Raw genomic sequence first — 17,164 nt, forward strand, 5'->3', positions numbered from 1 at the left:
ATTGCCTTTGATTGTTTTGAGCCACTGCGGCATTAAGTGATAGACAACAGTATAAAATACAGATTTAAATCTGGAAGATGACTAATACTGTCATTCATTGGCGTAATTTGCAGGTGTCTCCACCACTTTTTGAAACATCTTGCGGCACGGATGTACCTAATACAAATAAATAAAACATCCCCAGTTAACTAGCAGAGCATACATTTCGTTCGTTTGTTAAAGGTGCTCTAAGCGATGTTGGGTGACGTCACTTCTTGTGGACGTTCGAAGTATTGTCAAACAAAACGGAGGCTAGCTCGACCCTCCCTCCTCCTCATCCGCGCCCTAACCCCCCAAATCCTTCTTGTCGGTTATTGGCTGGAACAGTTTGTTATGTTTCGTGGTGTGGGTTAGCCCAGTTTGTTTTTGTTGCCGTTTTTGGAGCCTGGGGTGTCTGCAGAGCCCACTTTTTTTTACAGTGGGTTCAGGGGACAGGCAGCTAGCGGATAGTGAGGAGATGTTTGCTGTATGTGACAAAAAATGTTTTGGCCTAAAAAACGCGTGGCATGCTTAGAGCACCTTTAAATAAGAGGTGATCTAGCACTGAAATGTGTTGTTTCTGAAATCAAGAGGTCAAAGTGCTCGTTGCCGCTGCTATCAGTGGTCCGGATACAGTGTTCTCTTGTGGCTCACACGTCTTCACATGGACGCACGCTTCAATCTATCGCTTAATGCCGTTGCAGAGACTCTCTATTCTTTCCGGGGAAATTACTAAACTAAATGCACACAAAGTGTCCCTACTTTATATAAAACCACTGATAAACATATATTATGTTTTGATGAGGGGAAAAAAACTATATGAGTGCGGATTAGAACCCAGAACCTCTGACATGCTTGGCAAAAGTTCTTCCGCAAGACCATTAAAGCTACACTGTGTGATTCTCTAGCGGTGAAAATGTATATGACCATCCAGTGAATATTAGTTTCTGTTCCTCTCAATTCCGATTTCGTTTTAACTCCTACAGTGGCCAATGTACACTACATTGGCGACGGACATTAGAACCCCTTACCCATATGTATTTTCAATGGCATATTATAAACTCATGAGAATACTTTATTACTTGAACGAAGTAAATATACATTAATGAGTACATATATTTTTGAAAGAACTAAGTGTTTTTAGCTAAGAATAAACTAAAAAAGTTACATAGTGTAGCTTTAAAGGGGTCATATAATGCCATTTTTGTACAAGTTAATATGAATCTTTAGGGTCTTAATGAAAACTTTGTAATATACTTTGATTAAAAATTCTCATTAGTATTGTAAGAAAACACTTATTATGCCTGGTCAAAAACAGCTCTGTTTTCAGCACGCCGTTTCAGTGCATATATGCCTTTAAATGATAATGAGCTTTGCTCACTCCGTCCCTCTGTTCTTTGGGGCATTTTGACACAACGCATGTGGAGTGTTGCCTTGACAACAGTTGAGGGTATATTTTGGAACAAGAATGGCAGCAGGAGTCTCTGAGGACACATCTGTGCAACCATACAAATTTAAACCGGAGTCAGACCCGCAACAAGATGACGGCCCCGAAAAAGTTTGACAATTAAGGCTTGAACAGGACGCTTCTCAACGGTTGGTTAACGTAATGTCACTTTGATCTATTTTTGTATGTGCTGGCAGGGTAGAGTAGTGAGATACAGATGCTATGTGTTTACTGATGTATAGGTTAGTTCTTTGACAGATTGCAAGTGATTTGCAAAGATTAATATTTAAAGGTTAACAAAACGTTACACTCACTTCTTCTGGAGTTGCAGCAGGAACAAGAATAGTTGGTACCGATTCGTTTTTCAGGGCCAGCTTCTTTGCAAAACTAGATTTGCACTGACCCTCGTTTATAAAGCAGTCTGGCGAGAAATGATTAGTGCAAACATAAAAGCATTTACGTTGATCGTTGGGAACATTCCCTTCAAAAATAAAACTCAGCCACTGCTTCTTCAGCAGTTCAAATTTAGGAACATTAAAATGACTGCTGTGTTCCTTATTACAGCCAAGAACAGAACACCACAATTGCTTAGATGCCATTCTGCTCCAGTGTATCAACAATGGCGGACTACGATGACAGCTCGCTCAGGGCGGGTCTGTGTTGAAACGCTGCTGTCAATTGTCAATCGTGGGAGGGGCGTCCATTTTATTGACGTCACAAGATCGAACGGCTCAATTTGAGGCAGGGGAAAACATATAAGGAGATTAAAACAAAAACACTGGATGGATTTTTAGCATTATTTGATGGTTGCGTACAGGCATTGCCAACACACATTTCAGTACAATCAACTTATAAAAGTGCATGTACCATTATATGACCCCTTTAAAGAACCATATTTGGCGGAACTATGCATTTATTCACCTGAAAAGCCTCAACGTATTAGAGGGATGGGAGAAAAAACCGATTCACCTAGCTATCGCGATTTTCTTTTTTATGATTCTAAAATCGCTTTTTTTTTTTCAAAATCGATATTAATTCAAATTCAATTGCTTTATTTTTGTCCTTGCTTGTAGATGAGGTTGACAGTTAGCCAGTTTCGTTCCAACAGAGGATAAAATGTGTCATTATCTATGAGTGTTTATTGACGTAATATCCCAAGTGGACGCGTGGATGAGACGTGACGTGAGACTGAAAGCAATGAAAAGCCATTGCGCTACTCATATGCTGAGAGAGAGATAAGAGATTAGAGCTGCACGATTAATATTTAAAAGACTGTGATCTTGATTCAAACACCCACGCGATCTTTCAATTCGTCTGTCTATTAAACTTTAACAAAATCATATCGCAACATTCAAAGCTGTGTTGGCGCTGCCGCTGACCTGGAGAGAGCTGTCATGAAACAGCTTCACAAACAGTCTTTTCAACCTCACAGTATGATTATTTCTGTGATGCAATGGTTAAAATTATCATAGAAGTACTTGGATAAAAGTTTAAAGTTCAAATATGAACACTGATGTCTACGATAGCATCTTGGTGCTTAAAATAACACTTTTATCGATTACATTGTTTCGCCACTAAGTGGTGACAAGTGACTGTTAAAAAATGTATTTGTTATCGAATCATTTATTCAAGAGAATGAAGTATTGTATGATGCTTCTGAAATAAGCGTCAGAAAGATGTGATATGTTTTTATAAATATGACTCCGGTACAGTCTGTGTAAGTGTATGATTTAACTTTTCCCGATGGTCTAGTGTTAAAAAAATTGCAATATATTGCAATATCGAATCGCAATACTTGTAAAATCGCAATTCTTAAAAAATATCGCAATACATATCGTATCGGCACCCAAAAAAGTCACATTTACAAACTAAATTGTAACATAAAATGTTTAGTATTTAGATTTCAAAACTGCCTAAATATTCCACTGAAAATTTCCAGTGTTTGATTATGCAAAAATGTTAGCTTGTCACTGGGGTACACCTCATTCCAAACCTGTACTTTCTTAGACATTCTGAGAAATGTTTTACTGTTTTTATTTTTTTATTTTAATTTTATTTATTAATTTTTACAATGGAACTCAATATATGGTAACCTTAAATCTCCCTTTAAGGTACTAATATGCTATTAGCGCAGCAACTTTCAGCGCAGCAACTTTGCAGATACTGTTCAGTCACCAACAGCAACATTACACACTATTTAAAATGAAAAAAGTGAAATCGCAATCCACCACCCCTTTAAAACTTAATTTTGGATAAATGCTTCCAATTAATGCAATACAGTGAATGACAGTCATCTGAGGTCTCCCAGTGGCTTACATTATTGTCAGTTTAGTGTTAAGTTTACAGCAAAACAAAAGATAACATCTATGCTTTCATGTCCAAAACATAATTTTTGTCTTACATTTCATAATAAACTCAGTCAAGCTCAGAACCGACTCGTTTTCCGTCCGTTTATTTTCGTGAATTTAAATGTGTGCAAAGAATTGTGTGTGATTTAAGGAAACGAAGGATAAATCATAGACTGTAAAAAAATATGGACGTAGTATCCATGACGTCACCCGTAGGTTTCTGAAGAGCGTTTTTGAAGCCTAAAGTGGGCGGAGTCACTCGTCGCCATCTTGGAAGCACCTGTCACTCACAGTGCGTCACTCCCGGATAAGCGAAAATGGGCAAAAAGGCGGGACGTGGGTGGTGTTGAGGTGCCTGGATGCTGAAACTACGCCCGCCTAGCTCGACGTGATCGAGTTTGCTCAGGCTAAGCTAATGTGCTACTGGCCTCGCGCTAAAGTGACAGCTGACTTGAAGTAGACCTAAAGCCAATAGTTAAAGTTTATGTTTTTGCCCTTGGAAATACTATAATAGTTAAAAGACATAACTAACCATGAGACTAACGTGTATTGTGATGCATTATTATTCTCATGCAGTAACTTACAATATTTGCTCTGAGTGTGTGTGTGTGTGTGTGTGTGACAGTGATAAATGCGCATACATGTCAGTCAGCGCGGCAATGCACGTCAAGTTCGTAGAGAGCTTTATTCAGTCCATTTTAAATTTTGATAGATATTACCTAAGAAGTTCAAGTAATGCACTAGAAATCCGCGCTCATTTAAGGGACGAAAAGAAAGCACTGACACCTGCAGGATTTAATCTGACGGTAACGTTACTTTTTATTGAACACTAAAAGCATATTATAACATAGTCTATCTGCTCCGTAAGATCAACGGTAAGTTACAGCAGAACGAGTGTGGCCTCTATACCTTAGACGTTTTTAAATCTGAACTCCAAAAAGCAACGATATTGTCAGACATCCATGAGTGCATGTTCACAGAGGAAAACAACTGAAGAACAGCGCTGGTTGTTCTCTCGATACTCGACAATGACGGAATCCAACGGCGTGGGCGAAGGTATAAGGGCGGCGTGTAATAAACTGTATGAAATAATCCCGAAAAGAGTACAAACACGGCAGAGATGACAAGTTCAGCAGCTGGAATCAGCTGAGGTGACATGATGGCTAACAGAGAGCAGACAAACGGCTAGTAATAACAGCAGCGGCAATCCACCTGTCACTCAAGTGGCCACGCCCTTGATTATGCAGGAATTTAATGCTTAATATAATTTAAACGGATGAGTTATAAAAAAATTCACCCCCCTCACAGTTGTCATGAAGGGCAAAATTAGCTGTATAGACCAAAACAACTTAAGGCACCAGGCTGTAAACATAATTTTTTCGGCTGTAAAGTTGGGCATTTTAACATGGGGGAGATACAGATTTGGCTCACTTTTGCAGTCAGCCTCAAGCGGCCAGTCGATGAATTGCAGTTTAATTCACTTCCGTGTTGGTTTCAAGAGGGAGACAGGGAGGTTGCCGCTTGGGATAAATCCAAAGCATCCTTCAAAACAGGCCGAATGAAGGACGTGAAACGATGGACAGCCTTTAGCGACGTTTGATATGTGGCAGCTGAGATATGCAGCCTTTGTAGGATGTAACCTTCCGTTTGAGAAACAAATGTCTTCATTTGGGACAATTCGAGAATGCGCACTTAAACAAGAGGCGGGATTTATCGCTCGAACCAATCATATCCAATCATAGCATGATGGAGGGACATTGCCTCCTCTCACGTGACTTTAATCCATTCATTATCAATTACCCCAAACTAAACCCACCGCAGACATGTAGGGGTCTTTTTTAAGTCAATTGGATCAGCGCCTCCCGCTGTAACTTCAACTGCGGATGTCGCTGTTGGGCAGTGTTATTTGCTTTTTTAGTTATTTACATGTTTTAATGTCACATTTTGTAATATGGGTTATTTTCTCATCCAGTTTTTTTGAGGAAACACTCCACTTGAGGAATAAAAAACACCAGAAATCTTCAAGTCTCCTACTCTGGACAATGCTTAACGAATTTGTTTATTGCAACAGTGGACCAATGAGCAAACAACATCAACCTCTCCTAGACACCATTCTCTCCCATGAACAGAAGACATCAGTGATGTAATCTGCTGTTGGACTAGAATTACTGGTCTGTTACAGCATAGAGCTAATGACACCCTCTCAACAAACGTTATATTATGAGGTCTACTGCTAGAGACTATAGAGGCTGTGGAATGAGATGGATAATTGTACAGACAGATAGATCCTGATCTTTTGTTGTTCTTGGCTCATGTGCACAGGTTAATTCATGATCATTATGTGATGGAAGTTTTGGCCTGTGTGTAGTGTAGGTCACATATCCTATAGCGGGGATGATCAAAAGACCAGATCTGCATCCGAACACGTGCTTTTCTCCGTTCATTCTCCTTCTAACTCACAGTTATACAGGGTGTATCGCGGTGTCATGTGATTAGTTTTGCCTCTGATTTCTCTGCAAGATCCACTGATGCAAGGAGGCCCAGATGATAATAAAACACCGGCAATGCATTGCCAGGATTTATGCAGCTGTTCATCTAAACTGCACAACGAACTTCTCAACAATGCTTAGGTTATATTGCATGTTATTAAAGTGACAAATGATCATTATTTATGAACAGGAGATGCGCCGCATTCTGACACACAAGACAGGCAAATAGCGTCTGTAAGCCCAAGCAATTGAATAATTATGTCAATAGCATTATCATTTTGTATAAACTTTGTGACCACTGTAATCAGATCATTGATGATGAAAATGAGACGGTTTTGAGTAAATTACCTAAACAGGGCTTCTGTCTCTCTGTCTGCGATGATGTCGCGGTTCCTCGATTTTCTCTGTTTCTTTCTGTGTAATTCTTATTTTTTACCTTAATTAATATTATTTCGTTTTAACATTTCAATTAAATGTTTGTCTTTGAATGAAAGCTCTCAATCTGCTCTGTGTGTTGTCCAGTTACTGCAAGTGTACGATGAAGATGGACCGACCTATTCTTCATATAGGGGCGCATGGACTGCATGCTGTTTACACAGTATAAATAACACAATATAATTTAACCACAGTTTGGACATTTTTATTGCCTATAAAATTTATATTGTGTATTACTACATAATTCTGTCGCATGCTTTAGTGTGTATGTTTACTGTTGAGTGACCATAATTCCCCACTGTGAAATACATGGCCTCTTCCGGAGCGCACGGATTCTTAGCAACAAACCAATGTTTCCATCCGGGTTCCTATTCAGAAGACTAATATCAATAAAGAAGCTAATAATACATATTATACATTCCCTATTTCTAAATCATTTGTATCTATTTTTTTCCATAAAATGTTATTATGTGACCCTAACAGAAACCAATCTATGAACAACATTAGATTGTTAAGCATTTTCCACTATTTAGGCTAGGCTACTGTGACATTAGATTAAAAACTAAAAGGTGACTTAAAATTTACAGTAAATAAAATACAGCTAGATTTTTTTAAAATTTAATATTTAAACAAATATTGATATTTAATGTTTAATGTCCTTTGTCAACCTAGCCTATTAGTAATTTTGTAATGTTTGTGTTTGAATGATATTTTAATCCGACCATTTAGTCGTGCGTTTAAATAAACAAGACAATTAATGTAGATAGCCAAAATGTTAAAATACTAAGAAGTGTTTCATCACTTAAATGTATTCCGTCTGTTCTCCACATGATGGCGCCACGACTTAACCGTTCGACTCGTGGTGGCCTATTATTTTGCTTTTGTTTGTAAGGGTGTCTGGTGGCAACTTCCTGCAAAGGTACACCAGTGTTTGTTTGTTTGTTTGTTTGTTTGTTTGTTTGTTTGTTTGTTTGTTTGTTTGTTTGTTTGTTTGTTTGTTTGTTAATATTAATAAATTCATACTATAAGGAAAGCACTTACCTTAGTGCTTTTATCAGGGGAAACTTAGTTTGAATTGTGAAATAGAGTGATGAGTAGAAATAATACAAGTCAATAATAATGTCACACTTTACATGAGTAATTGCATAAGTCAGGACTGAGTAACACTGATGAACCTGTTGATGTGATTATTTTATAGAACGCAAAATGACAGCAACAACATGAAGAATGAAATAGTCCAACAAGTTTAATTTATATTTAAGTAATTACATTATATACCTGTATATGCTATATAAAGTAAAAAAATATATATATATATAAAGAACGTAAATGGGAAAGTAAATGGGAATGTTTGATTAACAACATTCTTCAAAATATCTTTTGTGTTCAGCAGAAGAAAGAAATTGTCTTTTCTGAGAATGAGTAAAATATTTCTACAGGTTAGTATTGATGAGTTATCTCTCAGTGGGAATCAATAGCCTATATTCTCCCTGTGTTGGCCTTTGGAACCTCACAGTGTGTTTTTTGTTTTTCCTCCACTGGGATGTTGAGCAAAGGGCCCGTATTTACTTCTTCATTAACACATTCTAACAGGAAGTATAACTAGCTCAGTTGGTGGTAAGACAAAGACTCTACGTTAATCTATACTCTCAAACAGGAAATGACTATGGCTTTTCTGTGCTCCAGAGACTTTAGTTGAAGAGCATTTGTGGTTATCAACCAGTTTGAGAGTTTCCTCCTGTATGAACAGTGCATGTGTGATGGCCCAGACAAAAGATCCAAACTTTGGGCAGACATCAGGCACTAACTCTGCCCTTCAGAGACTGGACACTTTAGCTAGCCGTTTTTTTTACAAATACCGGAAAGGAAACCAGGAGAAAGGACTAGAGAATGAAGGGCCACATGTGTCAGAGTACACTGGCCTTTGGGATGCAACAAGTAAGTCTAAGCCTTTTCAGAGATATATTTTAAATTAACAAACGATCTTAATGAATGTTGTTTCTAATGCACTAGAATCCTGCTTTCTTAAACTGGCTTATTCTTGATATTAACTCATTGCATTGAGTATATCTGGTTTATTTTCTCAACCATTATAGATTGAAGGATGTGATGTGATTTAGGTCTTTTATTGTAAATATCTGATGAGTGCAGAGTAAAATGCGTTAGCCTTGTGTAAATGCATATATTTCTGTACACTTTGATTGTTGTCAGACTGTTTGTGGTTTTAACAGGAAGAGAAACAAGCCTTCTCACAGCAGCAAACAAACCTGAAGTTTCACTTTTACATTATTATCTTTCCTTCTTGTTCGTAGCAGACCCAATAATAAGCCGCCCTGCACACAGCTATCACAGTTTACTTGATTTCTGTATTTACAGACACAAAACTCTTGGTTCCAGTGAAATTATAACATAAAATAACCAAATTCACCAAGTGGCAGCCTGCACCTCATAAAAGATATCCATTAAAAGTCCATAGGCCTATGTATGTTGTAATGCTTGTTGTTGCTGGCTTTATGAAAACATTTATAATGTTGTCAAGGGGAGAGATGTGTAATGTTTTCTTTACATGAAATAGCCATGCGAACTCAACTCAAATACTCTGTGTAGCAGAAACTTACCTGAAGTGAATATCCCAAAAAAAAAAGCATTCCCTATAGCTATAGCACACACTTTTTTAATATTTTAACTGTAACACTTTAACATAAGGTAAGAACTAACCATGAGCAATATGTTTGTTACAGTATTTGTTAACTTTAGTTAATAAAAAATACAGCTTTTAGTTCAAAATGCATTAACTAATGTTAACAAGATTTTAATAAAGTATATGCTGAAATTAACATTAACAAAGATGAATAAATGCTAACAGAAGGATTCATACGGTAGCTAGAACCGATTTAAATGCATTAACTTGTGTGTTACAAATTGAAGTTGATAGCACAAATTTAAATTAAGCTAACAAAATGTTACAATTTTATTCCAAACAAAGCAATTCATGGTTTATATTAAAATCGAGCAGAGAACAATCCTTTGCCACTGATGTTAATTCTGTAATCTGTTCCGTTTAGTGAAAGAAGTCTTGACAAAAGCCAAAGAAGATTTTTTGATTAAATGGGAGAGTCAATCACAGGTAGGAGAGCTTTATTACAGTAAACATCAAAGTCAAAGACCGTTTTCTCCAGCAGAGCTAAGTGCTGTATTCTGCCTTTGGATCTACAGAGCACATCATGTCTAGATGACTTTGACAGGCTGAAAACTCTTGGGACTGGATCTTTTGGAAGAGTAATGCTAGTCAAGCACAGACAGTCAGGACAATACCATGCTATGAAGATTCTGGACAAGCAAAAAGTGAGTATGCATATTGATATCCTCCCCAGTAATTGCTTTTTGTCCTCTGTAAGACATTTGTTTTTGTTAATTCCTCTGAGACGCATTATTTAACAACAGGTCTCTTAAAGAGTATACTGTATACTTTTACAATGAAGACACTGATTCATTTGATGTCCCCTGAAAAGGACATCCACTGTAAAAATAAATACATAAATGACTTGTTAAAATTAGTTCTATCAGCTACCAACAATAAAAAAAACCCAGTAAATTTGGTCTGTGATTGAAGTCAATTCACCTTTATTTATATAGGCCTCTCACTTTATGCAATACAGACAGTTTCAAAGCAGCTTTACATTGATATGGAAATTATTGATCAATGATATAAACAGAATTCAATTCTGCAGTAATGCAGCTCTAAAAAGACAATAGTACAGTAAACAGTTGTTGTTTAGATGAAATCAGTTTAGTGTTAATTCAGTTCAGTTCAATGACTGTGTAAAGTTCATCAATTATGAAATTAGTTCAATTAATCTATAAAGCAGCTCTGAAGAAAATACAGTGGTGTCATCATCCAGCAGTTCAATTCTCATCCAATAGTGTCAATGCAGTCAAATAAATAATATTGCTGAATATTAATTGTCCCCAAGCAACTAAGCAAGCCAAAAGGCGACAGTAGGGGTTACAGTATATATTAGCGCTCACACCAATGAACGTTAATGTTCTGTTTATTATGATGAGTTTGTGCAATCGTTTTGTCGTCTGCTGCTGAGAAAAAAATAATCATTAACTGAGGAAAAAATATGCGCCTCTGTGTCAATATCATTACAACTGGTATTTACTTCCCTATTCTAAATAGAATTAGAACAATTATTAAAACTTTATAATTATCATTTATTATGATCATCCTTGCTGTGCACTTAATACTTGTGGATCCTACTTCAATATGCTTACATTTTGAACTTAAGCTGAGTATTAATATTGCACATTACTAATGCAAATATTACTAACCTTTCCACTAAACAATCTCAGTTTGCAGGTATTGGCACAAACTCAAAGGTTATGTAGGGTTACTTCTATGAACCAAAATAATTGAATCACTAAAATTGAAGAAACTACACAAAGAAGAACAATACTAATCACCCTAATGGTGACTTAGAACAAAACATTTTTAACAAAAATGTATTACATTTATTAAAACATACATTCATTCTGAATAACAAATACTTACATTTTCTCAAAAGCCCCCATGCTTTAACAAGTTTTTCAAGATTGTTATGGGTGATCAGGGATCATCAAGACTGAGCATGTTCAGAAGCCTCCTCACAAAACTTGGCATTATTGCAGATAAGGCGTAAGCCTAGTGGCAGACTAAAATGCATGTTTGAGCATGTTTACACAAATTATGGTTATGTTATACTAAAAACTGTGACATTTAGGTTTTGGTTTCAGTTTCGTATTGGACTCTTATGCTGCATCCGAAATCGATAGTATGCGAAAAACAGTATGTAAGAGTAGTATATAAGCATAAGCTTATTTCCCATGTTTTCATTTTGTTTCCTTGATTGTCATGGTTTCATTTGTTGTCATTACTCATTGTTTGATTGATTACATCCACCTACTCCTTGTTTAGTTAATCATTATCCTGTGTATGGCACTCAGTTTGTTCAGTTCTTTGTCTTGTGTTGTCAATGCTGTCTCGTGTTTCTCCTGTGATCTTCTTCATTGCTTCTCTTGTGGATTATCGTCTTTATTGCTATAATAAAGGTGCTGCATTTAGATCCCTCCTCTACTCATTTTAACCTGACCCACTGTAACAAAAACATTTATCAGGATTACAGAAGACATTATTAGCTAAAAAAAAAAAAGATTTGTGAAGGGAAATAAGCATGTTTTTTTAAAAACATAATTGTACTCATTTTCCTAACAACTGATTCCATATATTCTCTACAGAGGACATTAAATATTGACTTTGCTTGATTATCATGTTCAAATTTCAGGAAATTCAAAAACAGGTCAGATGTGACCGTGTAAATTGTGTGTATGGCTGGTCTGGGCCTTGTTTCATGTGTTAGAATGTGATGTTAAATGATAAAAAAAAATACATAGAGGAAACTGAAACTTCCTCTGTTGACAGGACCAAACCACAGTTAGCCATGATGTTTCCACTGATGACTCTCACGTAATCAGACTGTTTGAGGGGCCGTTTACTCAACACCGTTTTCAACTAAAAACAGAAAACTTTTTACGAATTTTTGAAAACGTCAACATCATGCGTGTATTACGTGTTCAGTCTGCGTAGTTTCGTCACAAAGTGACATCGCCATCTACTAGTCTGGCATGCATAGTCGTTAAGTATTTTTAGTCGTAGTTAATTAGTTTGCTGATCCGTGTGTGTGGGGATCGTTTTAACAACTTTGTCGTCTGTATACTTTTTAGTAAAAATGTGTAGTACAAAACTAGCTACAAAACTTAATTACCTTACTGGTCATCATGTAGGCTACCTTATAAAACCAAAACACACATTACTGAAAGGATTGAGCAAATGTTAGCTAAGCTGGCAAAAGGGATTGTTTATGTTTGTTTGTTTGTTTGTATTTATTGTTTTTGTATATATGTAGGCTATGTGACTCCGATCTGACAAATATATTTTACAAGGTGACTAAATCGAATGACCTACCCCTTACTCCGCCCCACCCCCACCCCTAACTGGGGTTTAGACAAATGGTACGAATTTGTACGAGTTTAACCACCTCGTAGAAAACGTATAAATTGGTTGTGAGATAGCGTTGGAATGTCTTTATGGGTAAGAAAGAACCATCATGTCTGGATCCAGCTGTTTTGAACAGTCACTAAAAAAAATGTATTTTAAAATCACAACTTTATATTAATATTTTATTAATACATATTAATAATATTTATATTAATATTAAATAAATAAAAAATAATTTTATAGAATTTTACAATATATTTTGGGACTATAAATGTACCCTATTTATACTGCTATGTAAAATATGCTTATAGTACATTAAAATATTATAAATAAAAATTCTATTTTGTTTAGTGTTTAAATTTCTTGCCTGTTTTTTTTTCATATTATTAATTATTTACCAATTTTTTTATGATTTTCCAGGTGGTGAAGCTCAAACAGATAGAACACACATTAAATGAGAAGAAAATATTGCAATCAGTTTCCTTTCCTTTCCTTGTGAAGCTGGAGTGCGCTTTTAAGGTACAGGAGCACTTTATATTGAGAAGAAAGATAATGTTAAAGTGTGTGTTTGTAGGAAGAATCATTGGCAAGTCTACTTGAAAAATGTGAAACAGAAATGAATTTCATTAAACAATTCCCTCAACAGGATAATTCAAATTTGTACATGGTCATGGAATATATCCAAGGCGGTGAGATGTTCTCACATCTGAGACGGATTGGAAGATTTAGGTGAACAGCTTAAAAACAAATAAAAACTCTTTGTTATGTGCCTTTAGCCTTCTTCCATTCTTTATCAATACAATTTTGTTTTTTCCTTATAGTGAGATGAATGCACGTTTCTATGCTGCTCAGATTGTTCTGACGTTCGAATATCTTCATACTCTAGACCTTATCTACAGGGACCTAAAACCTGAAAACTTGCTCATTGATCATCAGGGATACATCCAGGTGTGCCTGTCACTTGGCTTCAGATCTTCCGATAAAATGTTACTTTGGTCTTGTATTTATACATTATTTGAATTAGCATCCATAACTCTTATATTTGAATGTGATTAAGGTAACAGACTTCGGCTTTGCCAAACGAGTCAGAGGCAGAACTTGGACATTGTGTGGTACACCAGAGTACCTGGCACCAGAGATCATTCTCAGCAAGGTAAGAAAACATGCCAGTAAGTTCTTCCTCCTTAGGAGTTCAACGAAGTCTCAGTGTTTGCTCTTGTTCTTTGTTAGGGCTACAACAAAGCTGTTGACTGGTGGGCGTTGGGTGTTCTGATCTATGAAATGGCCGCTGGATATCCACCTTTCTTCGCTGATCAACCTATTCAGATCTATGAGAAAATCGTATCTGGCAAGGTCAGAATAATTTAAAAAAATTTGACAAGTAAAACAAAAAGATAATGAACATGTCTCATCCTCTCCTCCCATACCTGTAATTCCTTCCCTCATGGGTCCTAAAATTATACTTATTAAATATTTTTTCATTTTCATCATTTCATTTTTATATTTGTCTTTTTAATGCATTTTTGGGATATATATATATATATATATATATATATATATATTACCTCTAAATTACTAGACTTTATCAATAATTAAATTTAGTAAAATAATGTAAGCACATTCTGCACATTCTTTCACTTAAATGGGTCATCGGATGCAAAAATTGTGTTGTTTTACACAACCATTGAGAAATTTTAACCAATTGTACACCATATGGAAAGAAGCGTAAATGGATGGAGAAGCATAGGTTACTGTAAAGCTATGTTTTAGTTGGTGCTTATCTTGGCGAAAGCCGAGTACAAATCAGCATGAAATTTTAACATCTACTCTCGTGTAATGGAAATTACATTAAGACCTTAAAGAATACCAACTTGTAGAAAATGGGCATCCAAAGACCCCTTTAAATACAAAATAAATCCAAAACGTCTCACATTTGGGTGTCTTTGCCAACCACTTATAGAAAAAATACTCCATGATATTTCATAACTCTAGCCACTAGATGGCCTTATAGCTCTATGGTGCAAATGAACTCTTCCCCAGGGTCCCAAGTCATTTTTCTTCAGTTTTTTTTTTCCTTCAGTATGCATTTAGGTATATATTTAGACATTATAAAAAAAATTGATATGGTTTTAGTTTTAGTTTAGTTTAGTTTAAATTTTGAGCATTTTTAGGTTAGTGTTTATACTGACATTATCTGAAGAGTATATTGATAATTCAAGTTATTAAGGTGGACAGCAGGGGGGAATAACAAGTAAAACCTTGAAGAATATTTATTTGAAAATGCTGATTTTAATTCAGAATAAAAAAACCTTATAATTGTACTGCATTGTAAATGAGTTTAAATCTAGGAGATTCATAGGGAATTCCTTTTTTGTATTTATTTAACAATTTAGAAAAAATCCCCATTTTTGATTCCTTCCTATGGTGGTCAAATTGGCACGCGAGGGAAGGATTTGTTATTAATTTTAATACAACCACATAAACTATTTTAATCCAGTCATTTGTGTGTGTGTGTGTGTGTGTGTGTGTGTGTGTGTGTGTGTGTGTGTGTGTGTGTGTGTGTGTGTGTGTGTGTGTGTGTGTGTGTGTGTGTGTGTGTGTGTGTGTGTGTGTGTGTGTGATTGTGTGTGTGTCTCTCTATTCCAAGTTCAAATGTGACAAAAGTCCTAAGGTCTTGGACCACTCTGATGAACACTTAATTTTTAAAAATTAAAAGATAACGATTTTTGGGTCAAAATGACCCGAGGAGAGGATGAGGAAAAACTACTAAATAATACTTTATTCCTTTTTGGAAATTGTATTTGAGTTGTGAGTGGCAAAATGTGTGAATATTCTGGGTAGTTGCCAGGATTTTGCTTTGCTCATTGTTAAGGTGTTCTGAGTGGCTGTTTGCACATTTTTTAGCACAATTTGTTTTTCAGTAGTTTCAGGGGAATTCCATCTTAGTGTTGGGCCTATATATGAAGTATATCACAATTTCTATTTATTTTATACAAACTTAATTGCTTTATCAGTATTCAATAAATACTAATAATATATGATATCTTAATCATATATTTTGGGACCAGAATAAACATCTTAACAGGAGCATTTGACACACAAAGGTTCTAGGTGTTTTAAACATTTCCTGACTTTCTACATGGGTGTTGTTGTTGTTGTTGTTGTTTTTTACATAAGTAGAGATTTTTGGATAAGTATCAAAGATTCAGATGTGAATAGGCTACTTGATTTACACAGGTACGATTCCCCTCACACTTCAGTTCAGACCTGAAGGATCTTCTGCGCAATCTGCTGCAAGTGGACCTCACAAAGCGCTTCGGCAATTTGAAAAATGGAGTCAGTGACATCAAAAATCACAGATGGTTTGCTACGACAGACTGGATTGCAATCTATGAGAAGAAGGTGTGGCCTCTTGTTCTTTAACACCGTATTCATACTTTCAGGAATGGATCTTGAGAACCGCTCTTTATTTCTTCATGAATTTTACAGGTCGATGCTCCCATCATACCGAAGTGCAGAGGGCCCGGAGACACAAGTAACTTTGATGAATATGATGAGGAAAATATACGGGTATCTGTCACAGAGAAATGTACAAAAGAGTTCTTGGAGTTCTAGGGTAGGCTACCTGTAAAAGCTTTATTATGAGTTTTTTTTTTTTTTTGGTCTTCTTATTTTTTCTCTTTGTTTTAAACATTTGATTAGACGTAAAAGTTTTACTTTATTATGTTAATTTATACATTGAATAAAGCCTTTTCACTTTTTGCAGTTTTTTTTTTACCACGGAACACCATTTCCCCCTGTCTTTTACACATTAAAGAAAATGATATGTTCAGTATTAATATATGAAAAAGATAAATTCTCTATTACGCGTATGTGTGTGTGTGTGTGTGTGTGTGTGTGTGTGTGTGTGTGTGTGTGTGTGTGTGTGTGTGTGTGTGTGTGTGTGTGTGTGTGTGTGTGTGTGTGTGTGTGTGTGTGTGTGTGTGTGCTGTGTGTGTGCGTGTGTGTGGGCGTGTGTGTGTGTGTGTCTGTGCGTGTGTGTGTGTGTGTGTGTGTGTGTGTGTGTGGGTATGTGTGCGCGCGCGTGTGTGTGTGCGCGCGTGTGTGTGTGTGTGTGTGTGTGCGTGCGTGCGTGCGTGTGTGTGTGTGTGTGTGTGTGTGTGTGTGTGTGTGTGTGTGTGTGTGTGTGTGTGTGTGTGTGTGTGTGCGTGCGTGTGTGTGCGCGCGTGTGTGTGTATGATATTTCATCTTTTTTTACTATTATTTTTTATATCTGCTGTAGAGAACATGCTGTACAATTTTGTGAACAATTATTTTGACACTGAATAAAATAAAATTATTTGCATTGCCTTGTAATGTCCAATGCAAAGTGTCAGTGTATTTTCTTTGT

General features: G+C 36.2%; 2 protein-coding genes across 2 annotated transcripts in view; one reads left to right on the plus strand and one right to left on the minus strand.

The window, feature by feature from the left end:
- Positions 1-6,863, minus strand: part of ttll7 (tubulin tyrosine ligase-like family, member 7) — a 172,684-nt gene extending 165,821 nt beyond the window's left edge. Inside the window, exon 1 of the mRNA XM_077202804.1 lies at positions 6,651-6,863. The gene's annotated coding sequence lies outside the window, so the exon portion shown is untranslated. The remainder of the gene's footprint in view (positions 1-6,650) is intronic.
- Positions 6,864-8,366: 1,503 nt separating this feature from the next.
- On the plus strand, positions 8,367-17,137 carry prkacba (protein kinase, cAMP-dependent, catalytic, beta a). Its single transcript, XM_077202817.1, has 10 exons — positions 8,367-8,675; positions 9,803-9,864; positions 9,954-10,082; positions 13,195-13,293; positions 13,421-13,503; positions 13,596-13,722; positions 13,832-13,927; positions 14,005-14,127; positions 16,012-16,176; positions 16,264-17,137. The coding sequence occupies exons 1-10, from the start codon at positions 8,480-8,482 to the stop codon at positions 16,387-16,389; spliced, it is 1,206 nt and encodes a 401-aa protein (XP_077058932.1). The 5' UTR covers positions 8,367-8,479; the 3' UTR covers positions 16,390-17,137.
- The last annotated feature ends 27 nt before the right edge of the window (positions 17,138-17,164 follow it).

This window comes from Siphateles boraxobius, unplaced genomic scaffold (genome assembly GCF_051911475.1).
Source record: "Siphateles boraxobius isolate OS27281-9 unplaced genomic scaffold, OSU_SipBor_1 5, whole genome shotgun sequence".
Classification (NCBI taxonomy): domain Eukaryota; kingdom Metazoa; phylum Chordata; class Actinopteri; order Cypriniformes; family Leuciscidae; genus Siphateles; species Siphateles boraxobius.

Bases quoted from the DNA above. Each gene is read 5' to 3' on its own strand.
- prkacba (XM_077202817.1), top strand. From the start codon at position 8,480: ATGAACAGTGCATGTGTGATGGCCCAGACAAAAGATCCAAACTTTGGG. The intron at 9,865-9,953 runs GTAGGAGAGCTT...TTGGATCTACAG, and splicing joins AATGGGAGAGTCAATCACAG to AGCACATCATGTCTAGATGA. The intron at 13,928-14,004 runs GTAAGAAAACAT...GTTCTTTGTTAG, and splicing joins CAGAGATCATTCTCAGCAAG to GGCTACAACAAAGCTGTTGA.